This window comes from Salvia miltiorrhiza, chromosome 5 (genome assembly GCF_028751815.1).
Source record: "Salvia miltiorrhiza cultivar Shanhuang (shh) chromosome 5, IMPLAD_Smil_shh, whole genome shotgun sequence".
NCBI classification, from domain to species: Eukaryota; Viridiplantae; Streptophyta; class Magnoliopsida; order Lamiales; family Lamiaceae; genus Salvia; species Salvia miltiorrhiza.
Window position 1 is genome coordinate 48159872 of NC_080391.1, and position 22362 is coordinate 48182233.

General features: G+C 37.0%; 3 protein-coding genes across 3 annotated transcripts; 2 read left to right on the forward strand and 1 right to left on the reverse strand.

The window, feature by feature from the left end:
• Positions 1–831: 831 nt before the first annotated feature.
• LOC130987101 (probable carotenoid cleavage dioxygenase 4, chloroplastic) lies at positions 832–5976 on the reverse strand. Its single transcript, XM_057910719.1, has 2 exons — positions 4524–5976; positions 832–1316 (listed from the first exon to the last, which is right to left on the reverse strand). Exons 1-2 carry the CDS (start codon positions 5912–5914, stop codon positions 956–958), a joined length of 1752 nt encoding a protein of 583 aa, XP_057766702.1. The 5' UTR covers positions 5915–5976; the 3' UTR covers positions 832–955.
• A 7035-nt stretch (positions 5977–13011) lies between these two features.
• Positions 13012–14142, forward strand: LOC131026054 (uncharacterized). The gene has a single exon (XM_057955832.1). It carries the CDS (start codon positions 13012–13014, stop codon positions 14140–14142), a length of 1131 nt encoding a protein of 376 aa, XP_057811815.1.
• A 420-nt stretch (positions 14143–14562) lies between these two features.
• Positions 14563–15864, forward strand: LOC131026055 (protein ALP1-like). Its single transcript, XM_057955833.1, has one exon. It carries the CDS (start codon positions 14563–14565, stop codon positions 15862–15864), a length of 1302 nt encoding a protein of 433 aa, XP_057811816.1.
• The last annotated feature ends 6498 nt before the right edge of the window (positions 15865–22362 follow it).

Consider the following 22362-nt stretch of genomic DNA (forward strand, 5'->3'; position numbering starts at 1 on the left):
CTATATAATATTTTAAATTCTAATTTTAAGATATATAGCAAATTTTTTATTTACAAATTCATAGTATTAAAATTAATGCAAATTTTATGTTCCTTAATTGCATTACAAATTCATAGTATTATAATTTAAAAATATTTAAATTTAAAATAATTATAATTAAACAATCATGTAAACTTTTTTTAAAGGAAAAAAGACCCCAACATCTACTTATTTTTTCACCAAAAAAATAAAATAAAATGAAAAAAGAGTATGATGTTCAACATTATAGATAAATGAGAGAACAAAAATTAACTTTGACACTTTAAACAATCATAACTTATTCATTTCAAATTTATTTTTTATAATTTTTACATCAAATTAAAATATCCTAGTAATTTTTAATTATGCATATTGAATATTTTTTTTTTCATGAATCAAAGTTAATAATTTTTGAAAATAATTAAAATAGAAAAAAAGAGAGAAAAATTTGGAGGAAAAATTGAGAGGAGAGAAAAATTTGAAGGTACAAAACTCTTCTTTTATACTCCCTCGCGTCCTATAAGAGTGTGCACATATTTCTATTTTGGGGTATCCCACAAGAATGTGCATTTGTTATTTTTGGACAGTACCTCATCATTAACTCTTTATTTCTTAATCTTATTTTATAATAAAGTGAATCACTTTTTCAACTCTCAATACATTCATCTAATATTTTATTAAAACTCGTTCCACCAAAAGTGATGCATATATATTAGTTTATCTTTTTAGAAGATAAAGCAATTTTTTGAAAAACATGTAGGTCTTTATATGCTTTCAAAGTATTTGTTAAATAATTTAGAGTAAATGACCGAGTTCTAATCCTAAAAACATTAAGATCATACTTGGATATATAAGCTCAAAAGCCGGAATCTCATGCAAGTACTTTCAGACGTCATACTTCAACAAATTAAGTCCCCTAACGTGCACGGAGAGTCGATTATAACTTATCAAGGTCACTTTTCGAAACAAAAAGACCATGGAAGCCATAAGGGACGCGGCGAGGAAGCCTTACGACGGCGACCACGTCGAGATCGGTGGAGGTGGCGTCCATCACTATGAATCTCGATTCCTTCGTATTCTCATCGTGCACAATGGTGACTATATAGCCATCATCCTCATCTGCATTTAGATTGTTATGCTGCCTGGCCACGAAGAATGGTTCGCCGCCGAAGCAACCGGAGCCAAACATCCGGCTCGCCACCACGCAGTCTTGGCGGCCGTTCTCCGACACCGTCATGTCGAGCTTCACTAACCCTGTTACTTTTGGCGCTGGATCCGCCACTGTTGCATAAATGTATCTGGTGCACGCAAAGGATTTATTTAAGAAGATATAAATGCAAGCAAAATGTGAAAAGAAGTTAACACGGGTAAGGTTCTATTTAGTTAGTCCGAATTTTAGAAGTCTAATTATCAGCAATAATTTGTTATTGATGTAATGAAAAAGAAACCGCTCGTACTCATAACTCAAGTCGGATAACTCTCAAATAGCTCAAAGAAAAATCTTTAGTGAATTTCATTTATTGAGTAGTCTTTACTCCCTTTCGTTTATACCGGTTAAACGATTTCAAATTCTATTTGGATTCTTTAGTCGAATCCAGTTATTGAGACTATCGAAAGAATTAACAACTACAAAGGGTGTTTCCTTGTTTTTAAACCCTTTATTCCTGTTTTGAATCATTGGGTTTAGACATTACTTCGGTGTTTCTTAATCTTTTCAAAGTGGCAGCAACATACCCTTTATTTCTATTTATTTTATTAAGAAAAGAAAAAGAGGTCATGTACTTATGTTATTATCAAATTATCTTTAGAATGGAATTTGTACGCTTATTTTCTTTATAAAGATTGAACTCAATACATTTAAATATACATAATTGTTGGGTACTTCTACTTTTATTTTTATTCTTGAAAAAATAAATATCTTATTTTAGAAAATAAAGAATAAAATACAAAAATATTTGACCACATTTTTTATTGAGCAAATATATAAAACTATCCACTTTCATATTGTAAAGATAAAAAATGTCCACTAAGATAAAAATGATAAAAACTGTCCACTTTGTGATTGAAAAGACGGAAATAACCCTCACTTTAAAATAATAAAAAATATCCACTCACTTATATCCCTCTCTCCTCTCTCTCTTCACCTTCACGTCACTCTCTCTCTATCTCACTACCGCCACCACCTCTCCCTCGTAGCATCCTCCGCCGCCGCCTCCACCATCTCTCTCGGCGTCGGAAATCCGCGCCACCACAAGCTCCTCCTCTCAGCGATCGACGAGTCGAGATCTGCTCCATCTCTATCTCTCGGCGTCGGAAATCAGCCGCCTCGTCGCCTCCGCCATCTCCTGCTTCACCCCCACCGCTCCGTCGCCACTCAATCTCCGCAGCGCCGCACAGCCACCACCACCGCGGCGCCTCTTTCTATCTCTCTCTCTCGATTCTGACTTGGAGAGCTTCGCCAACAACAACCGGCAGATCTGGACAACGATCGACATATCTGGACATTTTGGAGCTCGTCAACACTCTCTTCCAGACCACCGGCAGCGCCGCCGCCAACTCCGGCAACGTCAACATCACCTTCGACCTCCCCTCCAGCATCGCTGGTTCAAATTCGACAGGTCGGCTTGTGGCCGTGCCACCGTTGGGGTTCAGAGATCAGGGGGAGCGACGACGGTGGCGGTCTGTGACTGCCGACGCCGGGAATCGAAATTGGAGGCGGCAATTTTCGATCTAGGGCTGAGTGGCGGAGAAGTCGAAACGACAGAGCTAGACGACGCCGTTCTCCCCTCTGCGTCTTTGTTTCAGTTGTAGTTTGGAAGTTTCCTTTCGTTTCCAGAGATTATCCGGCCTGGAAACCCTAGGTTTGTCTGCAACAATTCGCACTGATGTTGATTGATGTCGTTTCCTCTTCTTTAATTCTAATTTTAGCTTGTTGATCGAGTTTTGGGATTTTGATTTAGTTTACATTTTTCTACATCTTCTTGTGCGATTGTCTATGGTTTCTTTTGCTGTTTGTTATTAGATCTGTTGATGTTTGAGGGAGCTTTTTAAGCCTTTAATGTTGGTTGTTGCTTAAGCAAGCTTTTTTGTTGGAGAATGAAACATTTATATTTTCAATCTCGTTACATTCCTATAATATATTCTGCATTTGGGATTGATGCTTCGGAAATGTCGAGTTGTTTGTTATCTTTTGCAATCTCGTTACATATTGTAGTGGCATATGTTCAGTTGTGATGCTAGAAGATCTTGAATTGGCCGTTAGGAGCTTCGCTGAAGATTTAATGTTCTTGAATTCACAACGTAATTTTCTTGAATTCACAACTTAATGTTTTCAAATTCACAACTAGGTCTATTAATTCACAACAAGCTCGATGAATTCACAACTTAATGTTCTTGAATTCACAACTAGCTCGATGAACTCACAACTTAATGTTCTTGAATTCACAACTAGCTCGATGAACTCATAACTTAATATTCTTGAATTTACAACCAAATCTATAAATTCACAACAAAAATAAATTATAGTTTTAATTGTGAATTCAAGTTTTAAAAACATAAATTTACAACTACTTGAATTCACAAACAAAATAAATTATGGTTGTGAATTAAATTCTGGTTGTGAATTCGACTGACTGTGAATTCACAACCAACATAAATCTGGTTGTGAATTTAATTTTGGTTGTGAATTCGACTGGTTGTGAATTCACAACCAAAAGATTCTGGCTGTGAATTAAATTTAGGTTGTGAATTCGCAACCAAAAAATTCTGGTTGTGAATTCACAACCAAAAACTTTTGGTTGTGAATTACGGGATTTTTTAAAGGGTTAATGTAAAGTGGATATTTTTTTAATTTTTAATGTGAAGAGTATTTTGGTAACAGTGGACATTTTTTATGTTTTTTATTTTAGTGGACATTTTTTATCTTTACAATATGAAAGTGGCCATTTTAAAAATCCACTCTTTTTTATTTCTTATATTAGTTATATATGATTTTTTCTAAAACTGATATTTTTTCTTATTTACTCGTACCTATTACCATATTCATGGAATGAGATTCAGTGTACCACACTTTATATCCCACTTTGTGTCCCACTTTCAATTTTATTTATTTTCTTATATATTTTTTCTTCAATTCCAATTTTGTATGCTTTAGTTTAATTTCGTGATTATTAACTAGGGTTTATTCCATCAATCTAATGTGTATAATTATTTTTTATCATTTAATTTCACTTTTATTAGCTAATAATAGGTTGATAAATTCAAAGTCATGGTATATATTTTTTTAAAAAAAATAATTTTTTGAAATAAAAATTAAATATAATTCATAGTATTATAATAAATTTTATTTTTATAAAATTTTTTTTTAAAATAATAGATGTAAGCATGGGACACAATGACGCACATAAAATTGTATATTCATATATTTTTCTAATTTTTCAGGTGGAAAACGAAAAAAACAAAAGAAATACACAGAATCACATACGACATAGCATAAACCCACGTACCTGTGTTTCTTGGCCACATACGCCGGATTAATCACTCCGAAATCCAAATTCGCGGCGGAGAGCGGGTGGCGCGCCACCGTCCCAGTCTTGAGATCAATCCTGACCTTCTCAATCGACGAGTGTATCAGATCCATGCGCTCCATCATGTGCTCCACCGACAACACGTTCGCCGCCACCATCACCACCGCATCACCGCCGTCCTCATCCCACGCGCTGATCGCGTGAATAGGGTTGAACCCCGGCACCTCAAACCACCTCATTTCCGACTCATCCACGGCGTATCGCGGTATCAATCCGATCCGCGGCACTTTCCCCAGGTCCGCCCGCACCGGCGAGCCCCCCGCCACAATCGCCGACGGATTTATTCCGATCTGAATTTCGCTGAAGACGGCGTAGGTTTCCGTAATGGCGAAGTCGTGCACGAGCGCAGGGCTTTTCATGGAGAAGATGGGCAGGTCGGGCTGTTTATCTCCTTCCGCATTAATCCTGAAAATAGTGACAAACGGCGGCAGCGGGCTATAGCGGAAGGCGAATGCTTCGCCGGTGCGCGGATCTATTTTGGGGTGCGCCGTCATTCTAACGGCGAGCTTGCCGCCAAAATCGTGGCGGCCGAGAGTGTGAATTTCGCCTCTCCCATCGATCTTAACTGTGTAGGGAAGATCCGATTCGCCTAAAGCGTAGAGTTTGGCGCCGATAAGAGCCACGCTGGTGTTGGCCGAGCCGACGCCGTTGGTTAGGTCAACCTGCCTGGTGAGTAAACGGGCAGCGAAGACCAGCCCGCGCGCCACGGCGGCGGGGAGGCCGTTGAAGGAGGAGAACAGGCTGGGCACGACGGGGAATCCGATCTCGCGTTCGAGTTTGTATTTGTGCGTCTCGACGTAGCGGCTGCAGAGGGTGGCTTCCCCGCCGGAGATTGTGACGGCGTGGAGCATGCCGTCGCCGTCGTAGAGGTGGTAGGGGCCGCGGGGGAGGAAGTGAGGGTTGGGGCCGTTGCGGATGTAGGCGCCGTCGAGGCATGGTGGGAGGACGCCCTCCACCACCTGGCACGCGGTGGGGGGCAGCTCGGCCACCGGAGCGGAGTTGCCGGAGAGAACGTGGCGGGGGTCGAGGGAGGGTTTGAGGGGAGGGTCGATGAAGTTATTGATGAATTGGTCACATGAGTTGAGTATCGCCGCTGCCAGAGACGGCGGCGGCCTCGCTGGTTGTGGCGGTGGGGCTGTACGAGTGATGATGGAAGGTGGCGGCGTTGTGGTCTTGAGTGGCTTAGTGGTGGTGGTGGCATCGTCTATCAGAAGCGATGAAACCTTTAGAGCGGTGGTGGTGGCGCGGTGGTGGTTGTTTTGCGGGTGTAGTGATGATTTGGGAACGAAAGAGAAAGAAAGAGAAGCCATTGTAGCTTAGCATAATCAAAGCTTGTTTCTATTATATACTATTCACCTCTTAATTTTGATTTGGCTTAAGTACCAAATACCCCCAACGTTGGGGCCCCTATCGTGTATAGGACCCTATAGTCAGGGTCCGCGCTGTTTACTACCTCAACGTGGCTAAACCTAAGCAAATCCCCCCCAACGTTGGGCCCCTATCGCGTATAGGACCCTATAGTCAGGTATTAAGTACCAAATACCCCCCAACGGTGACTTAATGCAGGGGGTATTTGGTATTTGAGGGGGGATTTGCTTAGGTTTAGCCACGTTGAGGTAGTAAACAGCGCGGACCCTGACTATAGGGTCCTATACTCGATAGGGGCCCCAACGTTGGGGGTATTTGGTACTTAACCCTTTTGATTTTAGGCAATGTAATAAGTATCAGAGGCAAATACTAAAAGAGTTAATAGACCAAACTAGATATTCTCACTTACTAAATGGAAAAAATATTCATGAAGATAAACATTTAGAAAAACTAATATTTTTTTATGTAAATGTAAACAAATCGATGTCGCCTTCAAAATGGCATAAGTATGTAATAGTGTAAAATACATTATTATACAATTTTTAATAAATTGTGTGATAATCACAAAAATCGTGTATCAATGTCTTTTATACTTTTACACACTTTTTCGCAAAAGAGTGTATTGAATGTGTAATTGTGTAAAAATGTGTAACAGTTCAAAATACAATATTATACACTTTTTTGCTTTCGAAAAAGTGTGTAACAATGTATTTTATATTGTTACACACTAAAAGGATATTTTAATCAGAAATGTTATTATTTCTATATTTTTATTTATATGGCTAGAATTTCTTATGACTAAAAGGTTTTAGCGGTGCCACCTCAAAACTAAAATAGCCATTTTGCTTAAGTAAATGTTAGTTGTTCCTATAAAAATAATACTTCATCCGTCCCTAAAATAAGTTCCTCTTTTTACTTTTTGGGATGTCCCCCAAATAAGTTCCTCTTTCTTTCTTTCTATTTTTGGACAACTACCCCACCACTAATATTAATACTTTATTTATTCTTATTTTTTACTTTTTCATCACTTTCAATACTAATTATAACACTTTTTCACCTTTTTACCACTCTCAATACTAGTATAACATATTTTTCTCCACTATCAATACACTTTACCACTTTTTCTTAAAACTCGTGCCGTCCCCAAAGAGGAACTTATTTTGGGGACGGAGGGAGTAATATAATTCCTCAGTCCACGAAATATTGTCCTAAGGGGGATGCAGGTTTTAAGAAAATTTGTGTTGTTTATTTGGTTAGTGGAGAAAGGGGTCAAAATGAAGAAAACTAGAATAAGTTAATTAACTTAGTGAGTGAAGAATGAGTCCACATGTTAGTGAGTGGATAAAAGGATGGGTAAATATCACTTTATGTCCCATCGTTTGGCCGAATTATCGATTATGTCCAAACTTTTCGATAATATCTAATTGGTACCCAACCTACCAACATTTTTTTAATTGTGTCCTGTAAAAATTTTCCGGCGCCCGAAAGTTGACGTGGAATGCCGGAATTTAATTACGTGGAATTATTAATCTACTTGGAATTGCCAGCTTTTATTATACTTAAAAAAAAGAGCAAATTTTGAAAATGAATTTTCTGGAGCCGTACATCTGATCCAAGAGGATCACCATGCCCATCGTCACCATCGCGTCGAACCCCGGCCGCACCTCCAGCCGGAAAACCTCCTTGCCAAAAGCCACTCCGGTGACGGAGGCCTCCTTCTTCTTGATCTCCCCCACCCACCCGCCGCCACTTCTCGTCGTAGACGGCGCAGTAGTGTCGTGCGTCGAAAAAGCATTCGGCATATTTGTCGGCCTTGCCTCGGACCGCCTCTCGCCACCCCTCATCCTTCTCATCGGCTCCACCGTCGGCATCATCGGCTAGTGGCTCATCGTTGGCTGCGAGTTTCATCTCGTGAAATAAACGAGATTGAGCTTTGAATTTAGCCCTAAATTTAGCAAAATTGGATTTCGTTTTGCTGCAAATGTGCGTTTCTTGATGAACCTCTGTGTTTCCAAAATTTTGCACCATGTTTTAGAATTTATAGGGATCTGGTTTCGTTTCTTATTGGTAATTCAGTGAAGAAACTAGATGGCTGGAAATTGGGGATTTAAGGGAGATGATGAGAGAGGTGGCGGTTGGCAGCTGCTATCGCTAGAAAAAGGGGCGGCGCAGGCTGCGTCCAATTTGTGTGTCCTATTTCCGATATGAGGGAGAGAGAGGTGATGGCGGCTTGTCGCCGGAGGTCTAGAGAGAGTCAGCGGTGGCGCTCTTCGTCTGAGAAGAGAGAAGGTACATCGCTGATGTGTGTCTGTAGTGTGTGTATGCGTTGAGTGAGGAGAGTGTGTGTTCTGTCATGTGTCGAGGGAGATGGGGGAGAGGTGACCGGCGGTGGTCGCCGTCGCCGGAGAAGAAGAGAGGTCGATGGAGGGAAGACGGCAGCCGGTAGCTGCTCCCGTCGGGAAGGAAGCGGTGCCCCTGATTTGAGTGTGTGCGTGTGTGAACTGGTGTGTGTGTGGTGATTATTGATTTTTTTTAAGTATAATAAAAGCTGGCAATTCCAAGTGGATTAATAATTCCATGTAATCAAATTCCGGCATTCCACGTCAACTCTCGGGTGTCGAAAAATTTTTATAGGACACAATTAAAAAAATGTTGATAGGTTGGGTACCAATTAGATATTATCGAAAAGTTGGGACATAATCGATAATTCGGCCAAACGATGGGACATAAAGTGATATTTACCCATAAAAGGATCCACAAATTTACTAAAAATAGATTATGACAACTTTTTGTGGATGAACCAAAATGACAAATTAGGACAAAGGCGTATTAATTATACACACTCTTACCAAAATACCTGTTTGTTTATTTTATTTTAAAATTTATCAATATTTTAAAAATATTAAAAAATTTAGCCTCTCTCCCATCCAGTTCTCGGCTTCCCTCTGCTACGCCTACATAGACCTAGCGTAACGATGCGGTATCACCACCTCCGACATCCACATGCATTTTTTGTCATCATCGTTACCAATCGTCTGTATCATCAATTTTTACATAAATCACTGAAAACCTCTTCAAAGTCAAAGTTATGGAGCTCAAAGCGACAAAACAGAAGTAATTTTCCTATACTTACAAAAAAAAAGGAAATTGATGGAGGTGGGATGGGCTGCGGGGTGGAAAAATGGAGAATGGGGGAAGAAGAAAATGGGTGGAGGTGGAATGGCGGAGGGCCGTAGGGTGGGAAATTGGGAAGGGAAAAAGGAAATTTGTGGAGGTAGGATGCGGAAAGAGGCCGACAGGGTGGGGAAATTGGGGCAAGGGCAGCGATCCAGTGTGTGGGTACATGGTGGTCGTCGTATACCACCAAATAATTCCTGCAATACTATCAAGATTAAGTGAGTAAAATGATAAGCAGGGTCGAACCACAGAGAGCAGGTAATCATCCAATTCCCTAAAGACCTAATTTGGTGTAGCCACCACGCCTTAATTTTGAGAAAAATTAATTTACTAAGAAAATAAATAAATCAACGAAAATCACACTAGAAATAAATCAAAGAAAAGGTAACTCGGCTCGAATAAATCCATATTAATTTAATACTCTGTTCATCGACGCAAAGATAAATTAATCTCTATCAACCAACCAGTTATAGGATACCGTGAACGCAACGGACGTACCCCAATTCCTACTTACTGTGTCGATAACAGCTGGAGACGCCAGACCTGCTTATTTCCCTTATTAAAATATAACCTAGCTGGAGTCGCCAGACCTAAATTTAATATTCTAATAGCATTAAGATGAAGGAACCCAATTTAGACCTATTACCCTAGATACGCTAGTAATAATTAATCCACCAATTTATTCCTACTACGAACACGGTAGCTCTATCACTAATCAGCCCTATTCCCACAATTACGGATTGGGGGAACCAATTGACTGTAATCCAATTTAACCTAAGTTGATCAGGCTTAAATTAAATCAGAATTATCTTTAAACACAAGAAACAAATCGAAATCAATAGGAATTAATTATAGGCTCAATTAGGTCTCACAGATTATTAAATCAATACTTCATTATTCTCGCTGAATTAAAGATTTAGCTATTCATAATTAAACTATAAACAATCAAATAAATTAAAGCAAGTATAAAATAAATAATTAATCAATACGAAAATAATTAACTAAATTGAAAATACAAATCACCACTTGTACTAAATGAATAACTCGAAATCTGCTAACTCCAATCAAAAAGTTAACTCCAAATTACCAACTCCTCGTCTCGAAATTCGCGTCCAAGGATGAAGCATAAAACAAAAGTAAAACTAGTAACTAAACTTTGTCTAATGTCTAGGAATCAAAAAGTGGCGGCTAAACTAATACTAAGAATTAAAGAACAAAACTAACTAATGTCTAATGTCTTCTGATGAGTGAAAAAAGTCGGCTCCCCTTAAAGAAATAAAATATAAATATGGGATCCTAATCCCTAAAGTGTCGTCCCTTCTCTCAACATGGGCTTTCGGCCCCTTCAAAAAATATAAGTTCTCAAAATAATTAAAATAAGAATTTTGGGCTTAATTAAATCTAAACAATTAATTCTAAACCCAATTTCTAAACATCTTCAAAATAGTCCACCATCTTTACCAAATCCATGCAAAAACTCGATTTCCTTCAATTTCTTTCATTCACAAGATCATCTCCAATTTCTGCTCAATTCCTACATCCAAAATACCACCGATCATGTAAAACCATATAAAATCATAGAAAAACACACACTAACTAAGTAACTAAAATACACACATCAGTACATGAAGGGTTTGGGTGGGTGGAGGGAGGGCGGACTGGGGAGGTACATGTTCTTTTTTTTTCAGTTATAATTTTAATTTTAATTTTAATTTATTTTTATTATAATTGTATTAAGGACAGAGTAGTCTATTTACTCAAAAATTGATTAGATTTTATATTTTTATCTTTATTTTTATGGTGTACATTAACCTTTTATTAACCAAAATGGTTATTTCTAAGCATTAATACTAAGTGCTTGTTTGGTTCAAGTAGACGAATGGAAATAGAATAAGATCAAATAAAGAAGTGGAATGATAACAATAACAATTACTTTTATTAAGTGTTTGGTTTAACAATGGAAAAAAATCATTAGTAAGGGATTCTCTTTCTTTTGTTTCCCTTCTATTTTGAGGAGTAACAATTTGAGTGATTGGATTACCCTCAAGTAAGGGTAATGGTTAACTCACTACCCAAACCAAACAACTAATGAATTCAATTAATTGAATCTCTTTCAAACCTCCAAAAACACCCAACCAAACATGGCTAAGGTATTAACTAGGTTGTCAGCGGTCGAAATTTGACGGAGATTGTGATTTATAATTACCTTAAGTTGTTTATTTGTGCTAAAAATATATTAAATATTATATATATTGTTTATTTGATTACTTTATTTTGATCAAATAAATTAATAATGTGTTTAAATTATACTCCCTTCATTCCGCTTCAAATGACCTAAAAAAAATTGAGCAAAAAGATTAAGAAATGTGTGATAAAGGTGTAAAGTGGTGGTTGGACCATCCAAAAAGTAGTGTTCAATATTTCTAAATTTAGGTTGGGTCATTTGAAGTTGGACAACCCAAAATAGAAATTTGGTCATTTGAAGTGGGACGGAGGGAGGGAGTATTAATCTAATCATTTTAACTAATTAAATGTTAGTTTTTTATTGAGATAATAGAAATATCATTTTATATAAGTTTTAATATGGTAAAATTTTATAAAAGGTTAATGTGCACACAAAAGAGAAAAAAAAAATGACCAAGAATATGATGGATGATTGATGTGTCGCATTTGATGGTACATGGTTTGTTGTTTTTTTACATTTTTTTTATTTGACAAATAAAAATAATTTAAGACCGCATGTGTCATCTGAACCTTGTAAGATCAGATCATCATCTGGAGTTTAAAAGATCATATATGTCTATTGAACACGGGACTTCTGAGCATCATCCCATTTGGAACTTGAAATACCTTATCTAAGTTTTGAGTGTCGGAATTCTAAGCATCACTATCTAGAGTTTGGAAGACCATATTTGACTTTTGAATATATCAAGAATTCGCAGGATTTCATCAATTAAATCATTGAACAGGGAAGCAGACTTTAACGCTCCGTTTGACCCTTTAAACGATCTACTATCACATTCTTCCCAGAATACGACTTCTTTATTTTCGAAAGACCTTTTCTGTGGCCGCCTGTTTCACTTCAATCGAAATTATGTAGAAGAAGTTATGATTGTTCAAGAGAGACTGCGAGAACCTGATTTCCTGCGAAAAATTTGACTCCTCCAGCTCTGATCTTCTGGACTGTTTTGTCACTCAATCTCTTATGTCGGATGTTGGGACACAAAAAGATATATCCAACCTCCTTATTTTGATGATACCAAAACTGATAGAAAGTCTCTCTAAGCTAATACTCTTTAAGGACTTAAGTGGTTTAGTCCTCTCTAGTTTAAGACTGAAGACCAATGTCTGAAGATGCAAGACTGAAGACTGAAGACTGTTGACTGAAGACCAATGTCTGAAGGTGCCTCCAACGGCAGTTTCTTCCAGTTTTTAACTTTGGAAACTAGCATTGGACAAAATAAAAACTGGTTTCTAAAATTTGAGCAAAAAACTGGTTGCGAACTGGAAGCTGGTTTATACTGACAAAGTGGGGCCCTATTTCACCTTTATTGCTATGGTTTCAGCCGAAATTGGGATGATTCAGCCGAAATTCAATTTGTGTGGGTCCTATTTTTTTGTTTGCACCATTTCTCACTTTCTATTTCAATTTAAAGTATGGAAAGAGTATTTCAATTTGATGGAATGGCTATTTTAATTACTGAAACAACGGCTATTTTTTTATCATTGTAACGGAAATATTTTTCTAACGTATTAATTCTTAAAATTTTCTATATATACTCATTTCATTCTTTCATTTCCATACAACTCTCCAATACTTCATTTTTTTTGTTATCTTGTTCACTTCATTTTCACAAGTAAAATGGCGGATTCTAGCTCCCAAAATTCCGATTCTAGTAATTCAAGCTCCCAAAATATTCAAGGTTCCTATTTTCCAACTTCACAATACCATCACATGTCCTACCCTCAACAACAATTTCCATACAACTACCAAATGTCTTCGAATTTTCCCCAACAATTTCCATTCAACTCTCCTGGTGGTTCAAATTTTCCTCAACAATTTCCATTCAACTCTCCTACTGGACCAAGCTTTCATCCACAATTTTCATCCAATTTTCCATCTACTTATTTCATGCCTCCACCAAATCAGTTTCAGGAAAATAGCTCACAGTTTCCTCAGCATTCTTCACAAATTCCAGTTGTTGTTGATGATGACGTCGAGGAAGTTGGAAAATCCACTGCAACAACCAAGGAGACAAAGGCGGCTTGGAGTCCTGATGAAGACATCCTTCTTGTTAAAGCTTGGTACAACACCAGCACCGACTCCATTATTGGCAATCAACAGAAAAGAAAGGATTTTTGGGAGAAAATTACTGCTTACTACAACGAGTGGAAACCAGAGGACACCGCTGCGCGAAGTTTATCACAGGTGAAAAATCATTACTATAGAATGAATCCAGATCTTAATAAGTGGGCAGGTATCTATAATAATTTCTGGAGCAATCGTGCGAGCGGACAAGGAGATGATGATGTGCTGGAGGCGGCAAAAAGAGCATTGAGAAATGATGATCCAAAAAACAAGGACTTCAAGTTCTTGCACGTATGGACGATGATCCAAACTTGTGAGAAATGGACTCCTCAACAAATGCCACAGAATCCTCAAAAAAAGGCCAAAAATTCTGAAACAGACAGCCCATCTTCTACGGACACTGGAGCTCGAATTCGACCGATGGGACAACAGAGAGCTAAACGACAAGCGAAACAAAAGGCTAAAATGACATCTACAGTCAACGAAGATAAGTGGAAGCATCTCCAAGAGACTATGAATAAACAAATGAGCCTGCAAGAGGTACAACTCAAGCTTCAAGAGGAACAACTCAAGCTTCAACATATTGAATTTTGTAGACAAGATACTAGTGGCATGTCGGAGGATCAACTCTACAACCATTTCACGCTTGTAGCTGAAATCAAGGCAAAATATGGGTGGAAGTAATACGTTTATGTATCGTTTAGCTATTGTAAGTGTGCTTTAGTTATTTCTGGACTTGTAAGTGTGTTTTATCTATTTTGTACTTGTAAGTGTGCTTTAGTTATTTCTGGACTTGTAAGTGTGTTTTATTTATTATTGTACTTGTAGTATGAAGATAATGTATTTGTAATATTAATTATGACCAAGCTTTGAATTATGTTACTTTTGTAGTAATCAACTACCATTCAACAACTACCATTCAACGGTCAAACTTATTGGATATACAACCATCTACCATTCATCAACTACCACAACACCTACCATTCAACGGTTTTAAATATTTTAGCTATATATACAAGTGATTCATTCTTCACTTAATCACAACAATCTCATACTTCCTTTCATCTCATTCAACTTTACTCACTCCCAAACACAATAGAAAAAATGTCTGATACTCCTAGTCCACATGAAATTGATGAAATGTGGAAGCAATACCTTCGAAATTCGGCAACCAATCCGATTATGCGAGAGATGATTGCTATGCTTGATGCAGATGAAGCAACAATGCAAAGTTCACGAAGGAGTAGCGGTCCTAGAAAATATAGGGATCGGGAGCGTGAAAGAGGCCATGATCGTCTTGTTCGTGATTATTTCTGTGATGAACCCATCTATGATGGCGATCTTTTTCGTCGTCGGTTTCGAATGCGATGGGACTTATTTGTCAAGATCGTTGATGCGATGAGCAACTACTCACCCTTTTTCACATTGAGGCAAGATGCAACTGGAAGGAATGGTCTATCACCACTCCAAAAGTGCACCGCAGCTATTCGACAGTTGGCATATGCGGCTCCCGGTGATTCACTTGATGAGTACATGCGGATGGGTGAGAGTACTGCTTTGGAATGTCTACATGAATTTTGCAGGAGTATGATTGCAATTTATGGTGATCGATATTTGAGGACTCCAAATGCAGCAGATACTGAACGCTTGCTACAAATGCATGAAGAAAGACATGGCTTCCCGGGAATGCTGGGAAGCCTCGATTGCATGCATTGGGAGTGGAGGAATTGTCCAGTCGCATACAAAGGATACTATACACGAGGCGATCATGGTGTTCCTACAATAGTTCTTGAAGCGGTGGCATCGGCAGATTTGTGGATATGGCATTCTTTCTTTGGCGTCGCCGGAGCAAGCAATGATATCAATGTTCTTCATGGATCTCCATTATTTAATCAATTCCTTCAGGGAAATGCCCCACCAGTTCAATTCACGGTGAATGGTCGGATGTATAACAAAGGATACTATCTTACAGATGGAATTTATCCAACTTGGGCTTCATTCGTCAAGAGTTACCCAGCACCAGGAGATCCGGTCAGACGAAAATTTGCGCAGAGACAAGAGGCTGCAAGAAAAGACGTTGAACGAGCGTTTGGAGTGCTACAAGCTCGTTGGGCAGTAGTTCGAAATCCCGCACGCTCTTATTTTAAGGAAGACCTTCGCAATATAATGCTCACATGTATTATTTTGCACAACATGATCATTGAGGATGAGGGTGAAGAAGCAGTCAACTGGTCTGGCGAAGATGCAACTCCTCAGCAACCAATACCAATGGGTACTAACAATTGGGAAGCATTTGAAAATTATCTCCAAAATCACAAGGATTTAACAAATAAACAAGTCCATCTCCAACTTCAACATGATTTGACACAACATATTTGGGCACAAATCAATGCCGCAGATGGCTAGAATTAAGTAATATTTTAGTTTGAATTATTATGTTTATGTAGTTTCAATTAATGTAATTTTAATTATGCAATGTAATTTTAATTTTAGCAATGTAATTTTAATTTTAGCAATGTAATATGAATTTTATTAATGTAATTTTAATTATTATTTAGAATTTTAAATTTAATTTATTTTATTAAATTAGATAATTAATATATATAAATTAATTTAAAATTAAAATATATAAATAATAATGCTTTCCTAAATTAATTGGGATATATATATATATATATATATATATATATATAAAGGGAGTGTGTATAATGGTGGGACCCTGAAAAAGTAAGAAACTGGTTTATTGTTGGAGGAGATGTGAGAGAAAAAAGTAGGTGGGTTTCTAAAGCTGATGTGGCACTGATGTGGCAATTTTAAAAACTAAAAACTGGCTTATGGTTGGAGGCACCCTTATCTAAGTTTTGAGTGTCGGAATTCTAAGCATCACTATCTAGAGTTTGGAAGACCATATTTGACTTTTGAATATATCAAGAATTCGCAGGATTTCATCAATTAAATCATTGAACAGGGAAGCAGACTTTAACGCTCCGTTTGACCCTTTAAACGATCTACTATCACATTCTTCCCAGAATACGACTTCTTTATTTTCGAAAGACCTTTTCTGTGGCCGCCTGTTTCACTTCAATCGAAATTATGTAGAAGAAGTTATGATTGTTCAAGAGAGACTGCGAGAACCTGATTTCCTGCGAAAAATTTGACTCCTCCAGCTCTGATCTTCTGGACTGTTTTGTCACTCAATCTCTTATGTCGGATGTTGGGACACAAAAAGATATATCCAACCTCCTTATTTTGATGATACCAAAACTGATAGAAAGTCTCTCTAAGCTAATACTCTTTAAGGACTTAAGTGGTTTAGTCCTCTCTAGTTTAAGACTGAAGACCAATGTCTGAAGATGCAAGACTGAAGACTGAAGACTGTTGACTGAAGCATGAGATTGAAGATTCATGATCAGCAGAGCCGACTGATGAAATGACACTGAAGTCTATTTGACAATATTCGGACTAATAACTTGGAATGCTTATCTCTGTTGCTCAAGAAGTTAAAGTAGTCAACCGCCGTACAAGGTGAATTTAATGTAAAGGACAGAAATATTAAATGCCAAAGATAGGAGATCGTCCTTCCTGACACAAAGCTTCTCTTTCCGTGTCACATCGGCCTGCAAACACCATCTCCAAGCGAAAGAAGACATTACCTCTTTTAGCTTTATGGAGAACCGAAAGTTGAAGACTTAAGCCCAAAATCAAGCATGTCTCAACGACAACATCTCCTCCAACGGATCTATTCAAGACCTTGCCTATAGCTAGGCTCAACGTTCAAATTCACTCTTCACCAATTCAAATACACAAGTTGAACCTCTGCCGAATTTGCAACTCAGCCTACTCACAATCATCCAAAGTTTGAATCGAAGAAGAGATTATACAAAGCTCAAATCAGATTCATGATTACCTACATTCTCTTAGAATTCTTAGGCAATCCGTTGTAAACCTTTAGCCTAAGTTCAGATTACAGAGAGCTTGTTCTCTGTAATTTAGTTGGAAGTTCAAACACTTTTCAAACGAGCGAAAAGAGAGTTTGAGTGTTAGAGTTTTAGACGGTTGTCTAAACTTAAAGATTTCTCGGCCCCCGCAAGCTAGACGAGTGAAGTCTTAGCGTTTTTGCGAAATTGAGAAAATAGAAGAGAAATCCAACCTAGCATGTTGGTACTGAAACAGTTGTTTCAGTTGTAAGGTTTGTTGTGCACCCGTAAGCACAAGCGAGTACTCGTCAGCCTGATCGACTGATCATGGATGTAGGAACGTGTTTCCGAACCATGTAAAAATCTTGTATCGTTTACAGCTTTCAGTATTTCTTTTTGAGTTTTGTTTTCAATCATTCTATACTGAAATCGATAACTTAAAAATTGAAACTTTAAAATCTGAAACTTGTCGCTCTAAAGGTTTTTTTTGTTCACTTAGCTTCCGCACCTGTGTAAGAACTCCTTCTGATAATTTCTCAGTCTTTCGAAAAGGATTCTCACGGTACTCTGTGTTTACTTTTACTTGACTGGACTCTATTTCTTGCAACTGATCTTCTACTTCAGTTTTACTGGACTCCTTCAGTCGAAAACTTTTAAAAAGCCTACTGGTGTATCCCCTCCTCCCCCGATACACCAGTTCAATAGCACCCTGGGACCCAACATCGGATGAACGAAGATCTTCGAAGATTCTCTGAAAAAAAAGTCTCACTCAACAGGTACCGCTCAGCTCTCATAGAAAACCTAACTTTCTGTAATATGAAATTACGTATTGCGTGTTTTTTTTAGAGCTGCATGTATTTATAATTATAAATCCAGGATATGAGTTTGACTTATGAGTTGAGCTATTTTTCTCCTACAGGGCTCAGGAGACTTTGGGCGAGTCCAATGATCAAATACAAGGAATAAAGATGGGCCTTAAATAAATTAATTCTTATGATCAACCCAGATCATAATTAATTCATAAACATTAATTCATTCCACTAGAGGATCAATATTGATTTACCCATTTATTGCCGATTACAAGTTGGGGCTTGTATTTTGACTTATTGGACCACCGTATTTAAGATATCCAATATTCATTAATTAATTAAAGTTTCTGACAGCTTATATTAATTTTGTTTTGTTAATCATTAAGTAATACCACTCAACCTTATTATTGCACATGAACTTAATCAACCTGTAGAGTTTAGTGCAATAAACCTTTTGAGCTCTTTAAGGGGATGTCATCATCCTATACCGGATACGGTCACCTAATACAAATTATCAAATGTCATATATAAATTTCTATCACCCAAGATACAAAGTACTCAAGTTAATATGTAACTCTCACCCATAGTGAATCAAAGTAATACACAAATTTATATATACACTTGAAATCTTATTAGGATTTATTATTAAGTCACTGAGATCTTGATTATTCACTTAGGTCAGATTGAAGAATACATCTCATCGTGATCCTATCAATACGTTTACATGCACCATTATAGATAAGTAGTCAAAAAAACTATTTCTATCTATACTGCAGCCTAAACCAACAACTCGTTATAGAGTCGTCTCGGCTGTGATCAATTTTATATCTCATAAGGTTATTTTGTGATCTACAACACACCATATAATACATTTATATAAAGATAATTACACACACACACACACACATATATATAAGGGCTGAAAATGATTCTTATTTTATATCTTAAGAAATGTTCTTATTTTAGCCCTTCCCTATATATATATATATATATATATATATATATATATATATATATATATATAGGGGCGCGCTCCAGTGGGACCCTCTATTATTCGTGAAACACTAAGGACAATGAATAAGACATATAATACTAATGAACAAGACGTAAATCTAACGAACAAGATGTATATACTGATGAAAAATAAAATTTAAAAAACTGGTAATGAATAAGACATATATACTGATGAACAAGGCAGTATATACTGACGAACAATGCAGTTTATACTGATGAATAACAAAATTTAAAATATTCTGCTCCCTCCAGGATTCGAACCCTGCGAAAAAAAAATCTCCCTCCAGATACAATATCAGCCATAGGATTGATAAAATAAATGCATCAGATCGTGCCCTAGATGATCACTAATTTCTTAGCAACAAATACTGCAACTAACACGGGCAATTGTAGCAAGTAAAAAGTAACCGAGTATCGTATCCACAGGGACTGAAAAATCGAAATCACTCTAGCTATCTCCTAAACAAACTAAAATAGTAGACATGCAAACGAAAATAAAGATTGATTTACTAAAACGAAAATAACAGATAAAAACACTTAGGAAATTCAAATAATAAAAGACTCTGACCCTAGGGATGTACTTTTACTAATTAACTACATGCATTTAACCTATTGATTCAATTACCAATTTAATCCAACCCTGATGAGAGATCACAGAACTATTCACAAGCTTCTCTAACGAACACCTATGAAAGTAGATTAATTTACCCCCTTCACATTCAAGACTCCAAGGAATAAATTAACTCCCAAGCGTACACAAAGAATAGCTCCCTATAGTTTCACCTATCCCATTCAAGTGTCAAGGCTACTTCTATAACATGCCTTCCTGAATCGGCTGAACAATTATCGCATTCAAGACTCAAACTGAACAGCTAGACATGTAAATTATTGGCCAAATAATTCACAAGAAATTAAGCACCAGGAATCATGAATCACAAGTTGGAAGGCAAATTGATATCAATAAATCACACACACATAATTAAATAGCTATGTACAAACCCTTAGGTTCAGATGAAAGAACTAGTTGGACATCATAAAATAAAATAAAAGCATAAATAAAAGAAAACAATTGAAATAAATAAAATAGATAAAACCCGGAAGAAATTCTGGATGAACGGCTTGAATCTTGAATCTTGCAGGAAAAGTTAATATAATCTATGAAAGCATAAAAATCCTAAGTCTAAAACTGAAAAATATGAAAAGAGGTAAAGAGATGTGAAAAGATGTGTCTAATAGGTCAGGGAAAGGACCTATATATAGGCACAAGAGATAAATACAGTGTAGAGCTCGAAAATACTGATAAAATCCGAAAATCCCGCAAAATCCCGAAAATTCGGAAATTCCCGTCGGGCACTATTCACTGCTGTGCGCGATTTTTTTGTTTCGGCCATATCTTCCTCGTCCGAACTCAGATTTGCGAACCGTTTGCGCCTACGAACTCGTATCGAGACGAACTACAACTTTCATTGAGATCAACAGTCCAAATTCGAACTCCATATTTCTGTAAAATTCATCAAAGTACGAGAAAGTAACATATTTCACAAGATAAAACAATTTAAGCACAAAACAATCATCCAACACTCAATTTCCTATAAAATTAACATCATAAGAACACTAAAAACCATGGAAACATGAGTGTTATCAACTCCCCCAAACTTAAGCCATTGTTCGTCCTCGAATAATGAGAAGAACACAATCAATATCACGAATGGGTAAGAAATCTAGCTCATCGATGCCTCCGAAAAAATAAAGAATGATAGAATTCTCAAATCCTCAATAATTAAGCACAAAAATCACCAATAAACACAACTTATAGCAAAATCAACCTTGACATTCCAAACAATTGAATCTCACAAGGTATGTGTATCACTCAACTCTCAATTTGATGGAATATATAGGACGTGTATGCTCTCATCGAATTCAATGCAATGCAGATCTCTTACCATAGGCTTGCCAATCGTCTACAATCTCCATCGCTAAAAGTGTGCCAGGACTAAGATCAGAAAGGTCTTTTTCTTTGGGTTATAATGTAGGGACATTGGTTAAGGTAGGGAAATATAGGCTAAGTGACTCAAATAAATTAAGAACACCAACCTTATAACTTCACAAAGCAAGTATGGAATAAATTCCATCTTCCACCCAACTATATCACCATAATCAACACAACTCAAGGGATTTAATCATCACAAAACAGAACTAAACACTCTTTTATGCTCTCCATTTATTTTCAACAAGCAAAAAGTCGATTTTCTAACAAATATCTCAAAGTACACTCGACTTCACACTTTTTTTTTTCTTTTTTCTTTTTTTTTCTTTTTTCTTTTTTTTTTCTTCCTCGACAATTTTTTTTTCTTTTCTTTTCACAACTTTTCTAGAGCTCATAAGAGTAAATAGTATCATAATATCATCCCTTCTTTTTCACAACCCACTATGATATTCACCACACAAAGATTCCCATATACTACATCACCCCCTATCATCCGGCTAAAGAATAAAAAGCTAAATAGGCTCAAAGTGGATAACAAAGGATAATTTTTTTTTTCAAGGACAGTGTTTGGGATAATAATGTGGCTAATAAAAGATGGCCTAAAATCATCTCCTAATCCTGGGCACAACAGCAACCTCAACACAGAAACCATGGCAAGTTCTGGAAGATCACCACATGCATGATAAAACTCACAACAAAGAATAAACTGTGTATGATAAACAGCTATGGCTCAAAATCTCACAGGTTTATTCAACGTCTAAAAGTCTAGGTCAAAATCACTCTAGAATTATGCAACTTAGTTCCAATTATGCTCAAATCATCACAGAAAATCAAATTCAATTTTTTTTTCACAGAAATCATCATTGGCATCTCACCAGAAATCTAATGGAGCTAACAATCACACAACACCAACCAAGCAGGATAAAACAATAAAACCAACAAAAATAACAAAAGTGATACACATATCTACTCTCACCCCCTCCCCCAAACTTATTATAGAACAAAAGTTCGAAAATAAGTTTGGAGGGATGATGATATGTGTGTCACTACTCACAGAAAAACATGCTCCATGGTGGTAGTATGGACAAGGCGCGAGTTCCCGCATCTTCCAAGCTCAACACTGCACTAAACTCTCAAACAAAACAAAGAAAACAAAGGAACAAAAAGAAACAAAAAG